Source organism: Apis dorsata, unplaced genomic scaffold (assembly GCF_000469605.1).
Source record: "Apis dorsata unplaced genomic scaffold, Apis dorsata 1.3 scaffold_194, whole genome shotgun sequence".
Classification (NCBI taxonomy): domain Eukaryota; kingdom Metazoa; phylum Arthropoda; class Insecta; order Hymenoptera; family Apidae; genus Apis; species Apis dorsata.
The window spans coordinates 1,232,536-1,237,472 of NW_006263478.1; the positions used below are offsets into that span (position 1 = coordinate 1,232,536).

A 4,937-nucleotide genomic window follows, 5' to 3' on the forward strand; every position below is an offset into this window, starting at 1 on the left:
ATGATAATCGATAATAATTGAAATAAATAGCGATTAACTTATAATAGAAATCTAGATCTGCATCTAGAATAAATAATCTGTCCTAGTTTCGTTTCATCTTCTATTCAATATAAATATTTATTATAATTGATTTTTCGAAAAACTGTAATAAGACAAAGATGTTTCCATAGAATTTATTTATGGAAAATTTGACACGAATGGGATAATATTTGTAGAATTTGAGGAACGTTCGTTGTATTATTAGATCAGATGAGATTTTTTACGATTTTTTAATTGCTTGCTCGTGTCACGAAAACATCAATGTTAATATTAATTTGTTTCAATCGAGATAAAATATTTATAGAATAATCTTATTCGACGAATTAATTTGGCAAATTTAACGAAGCGCGTCGATAAACAAAATCGCTTAACTAAACCTGACACTCTTACGTATTTTCCATATTCTCGTTATAATAATAAAATATCAGAGATCGATCCTAATTAAGAAACTTTCGTTTCTTCGAAATAAGGACTCGTCAGGCGTCGAATTATTCAAATACGATCCGTAATTTGGTAAGAAAAATATTATTTTCTCTCTATTATTAAGATAATACACGATGCATTATCAGTGCGCAACGTTATCACGTGGCTCGAAGAGAATCACGCGAGCATCGCTCGCCGTTAGCGCACGCCATCGCAAGCGCGAGCGCGCGCGTATTCATCCGCCGATATATCACGCGAACACGCGCGTCCACGCGGGTTTCGTGGCTCGAATAATTGCATATATAAGGTGTCCCAATACAATCGATCCCACTACGAACGCATTAAGAAAAAAAGAAAAAAATTAAACGCGACATAAATTTATCCGAGATCATCCATCTTCCAGAAAGAATCAAATCCGTAATAAAATTTCGAGTGCTTATTCATTAATTAATTTTAAAAATCGAACATCGTTCGCCTATACTTCTACATATTTTCTATTCTACGTGTTATATTTATTATCTTCATATAATAAAAGAATATTACCATACACTATATTATATTTACTCCTGCACGTATAGAATAACCTTCTAGAATCGATGATTCGCAAATAAACAAATTTACACGTACTTACTCGATAAGTTTTCAAGCATGAATTACTCGAGAAAACGCGGCTTTCGAGTAAACAAACTTTATACGATATTTTCATATCCTATTTTTTCTTCTTTTTTCATCCCTTCCCTCGTCATTTTCCCCTTGTAAAGTAAGCAAAACCTCGTCCTAAAATCGCCCGAATCATTCGCCTCGATCGAGAAGGAAAATTTCAATAATCGAGCGAACAACAAAAATTCTTATCTCCATCTCCATTGCACGGCTCCCAATCGCTTACGCCTCGCGTCGTAAATGCAACACGACGTCGCGTACGCTGCCCGCTCGTACGTACGCACATGTCGGGGACACGTGCGTGCACGAGGCTCGCGGTTTCGAGCAGGCGAATAAATAACCTTGGTTGCCTTCGAGGAATGACGAGGAGAGATAAGGTTAGGCCGGTATCGCGAACCGATATCATCGGTCCGTGCATCTTCCTTCCCGGGGACCACGAGCGTCAGTCCGGAATTGAACGACGCCAAGAGAGAGTTCGCACCTCGCTCGAATAAATCTCGCGATGATCACGAGACGGGGCGATGCTTCCTCCGCGTTCCTCGCGCTTCCGCGCCCGTTGATTTATGCCGCGGGAAATCGTGATAGCGACGGTGTCCGCGTACACGCGCGGTTTTCCGCGACAGCCTACAGAGAATTCCAATTTAGACGTCGAAAGACGCTTATTTTTTTCCTTTTTTTCTTTTTTTTTTTTCGAACGGCGAGTACGTGATTTAATGCCCATCCGCCGATGCCCACGCGATCGTCCGTGTTGCGTAACGGTGCTTGATCGTTTCGGCGGGAAGCGGATAAGGCTGGAAGCTCGAGGAAGGGCGGGGAGGGGATGTCAAGGAGTGCGAAGAAATGTGGAGAGGAGATCCGTAGTATATCCGTGGTCGAGATTTTTTTTTTTTTTTCTTTGTACGTAAATTTTTCGAAGTGATTACATATTTCGAAGATACGTGGAATCGAGGAATACGCATAGGAGAAGGAGGAATGACTCGATATTTATTCTTCTTATCGCCCAACTACTATTTGCATCAGCTATCTAAGATATTGTACAAAGAGCGCGCAATTCTAATTGTACGCGATTTTCTTACGCGTGACAAGTTGGTAAAGTTTATTTTTAGAAAGAAAAGAAAAAAGAAAAAGAAGAGTTTTTAGGTAAGAGAACGATGATAGCGCTGAATTCGATCTGAGATTAAAATTGAAACTAAAAATTAAGATTGATTTATATAATCGCATGACATTAACGAAAACCTTTTTTTTTTATCTTAAACTAATCGACATCCCATTTGTTTAATACGTGACGAGTATTTTTGCAATATCGTGTATTGCAACGGGAGGTCCAGATGTTGATCGACTGACAGAATTAACACGAATCGTGTAAATTAATAAAAGAAAAGCTTCACCGATCGTCCAGTTTCCTTTCGAAAACTAAAACTGGCCTCTCCCCTGGCTTAAGGAAACGGGCCAGTTTCCCAGCTTCTCGGAAATAAAAAAGAAAGAAAGAAAGAAAGAAAGAAAGAAAGAGAAAAAATACGGGTGTCGACGCGAGCAACTAACCTCTGATACTTCAACGACGAAGCAGTGAGCAGCACGGGTCGACAATGAGCACGGGAGCGACGCGAAAAAACCGAGAAAGGGGAAAAGAAAGGAGAAAAGATAAAAGAAAATAACGTATAAAAAACGCGAAAAAAAGAACAGAAACGAGAAATAAAAGAGAGAGGGAGGGAGAGAGAGAGAAAGAGAGAGAGAGAGGGGGAGAGAAAGAGAGAGAGAGAGAGAGAGAGAATAAATATTCGCAAGACGCGCAAGAAAGGAGGATATAGTAGGGCCGGTACAAATGTTTCTTCTGCAGCAGGGTTGCGGGGTGCAGTTCAGACATGGGAAGTGAGCATTACTGCCTGAGGTGGAACAATCATCAGAGCAACTTGCTGGGTGTGTTCAGTCAACTGCTGGAGTCGGAGTCGCTGGTGGACGTGACACTGGCGTGCACGGAGGGACCTTCGATACGTGCCCACAAGGTAGTCCTCTCCGCGTGCTCCAGCTACTTCCAGGCCCTATTCCTCGACCACCCGAACCGCCACCCCATAGTCATCCTAAAGGACGTACGTTTCGCCGAGCTACGTACCCTCGTCGACTTCATGTACAAGGGCGAGGTAAACGTCGAGTACTGCCAGCTATCGGCCCTCCTCAAGACAGCGGAGAGCCTCAAGGTGAAGGGTCTAGCGGATATGACGAACATCAACGCGGCGGTAGCTTCGAGGGACGAGCAGCAACAGCAGCAGCAGCAGCAACCGCAGNCAACAACAGCAGCAGCAGCAGCAGCAACAACAACAACAGCAACAACAACAACAACAACAACAACAACAACACACGAGTACATCCGAGGGTATACAGCGCGAGACGTCGCGAGAACATCACCGTGAACGCGAGAGTATAAAGGAGGCGAGCAATAAAGAGAGAGACAGGGAAGGAAACACGTCGTCGTCCGGTGGCGCGGGGTTGCCATCGGGTGGTGGGGTGAAAGAATGCGAGCAAACTCAACAGAACGTGGCCCAATTGCCCAGCAGCGAGTCGACAGAGGCGGTAGACATGACGGATTGCCCGCCATCGCCCACGGGACCCGGTAGCCCTTGTCCAGGGCCGTTGGCCCTCGATCGGCCCAGGAGGGACTCCGAGGATGCCGCCAGCCTCGAGGAAACGAGGGGTTCCCTTAGCCCGATCTCGGTCCACAGTGGACCCTCGGATATGAGTCTAAGTAATAATACCGGGAGCACGCCTGGTGTGCTACCGTTGAACTTACCGCAGAGCCGGCTTCCGTCCCCGCACAGTACAGAGCCTCTCGCGGGCCCGTCGGGGTTACCCCCAGTCCAGCAAGTTCCACTTGTAAGTACTGTATTCTTTTCTCTATTCTTTTTTTTTTTTCTTTTTAGATCGTCGAATTTGGGATTTTTTTTTTTTTAAATTTTTGAAATTTAGAATCTTCGCGTCTGAGAGAAAGAGTTTCAATAATATTAATTATTGAAATTTTCGTGTTTTGTTTGTGACGGTACGGGAGTGGTTGAACAAAAGTAAAGAAAAAAATTGCACGAGAGAGAAAATTTTTAATGTGAATTGTTGTTGGATTGATACGAAAAATAACGTACTTCGTTTCACTTTGCAAAGTTTCCTTTCAAAATGCGATAATTTTCTTAACGATCAATCTCACATATAAATTAGTGTAATAAATAGAATAGTTTGACAATTAGTTACTTTATATTCGATATTTTTAAGACGTAGCAGCGTAAACACGTTTAATTATTCGATCAGATAACGTTATTCGTTTACACGATGCATCGCTCTCTATCTTTGAATTGTTTATCAAATTAATCACGCCTCCTCGAGAATATAAAATGCTAATGATTTCGAGCGAAGTTCGCCTCGACGAGCGAACAAGTTCGTACTCTCTTCGAATAGCATCGACAGCTATCCAATTATTACTTTGACGTGTGCCCGATGTTCGTTTGCAGTCGTTAAAAAAAGAGATGGACTGGGAAAGGTCGACCGAAGAGCGCAGTGCGAGCAGCGAAATATCCACGGATTACAGACTCCCGCCAGATCCGGTGAGTTTTCCCTCTTCCTCCGTACTATATATTCCAATTTATTGACTACTTTTTATTCTCGTACTTTCTCTTTACTCTGCATTTATATATCGATTACGGTTATGTATCGCCGGCCACGCTCGACTCATCTGCAATCGTATACACACGACGGCATTTTTACCATTGGATTGTGGATGAGCTGATGCGAGTCTTCCAAAAAAAAAAAAAAAAAAAAAAAAAAAAAAAAAAAAA

General features: G+C 42.7%; 1 protein-coding gene across 1 annotated transcript in view; it reads left to right on the forward strand.

Annotated features, from left to right (window-relative positions):
* Window positions 1-4,937, forward strand: part of LOC102681633 (longitudinals lacking protein, isoforms H/M/V-like) — a 38,300-nt gene that overhangs the window by 26,807 nt on the left and 6,556 nt on the right. Inside the window, 3 exon segments of the mRNA XM_031509956.1 lie at window positions 2,960-3,383; window positions 3,385-3,990; window positions 4,614-4,706. Of these exon segments, the coding sequence (XP_031365816.1) occupies window positions 2,985-3,383; window positions 3,385-3,990; window positions 4,614-4,706 (1,098 nt within the window). The 5' untranslated portion in view covers window positions 2,960-2,984.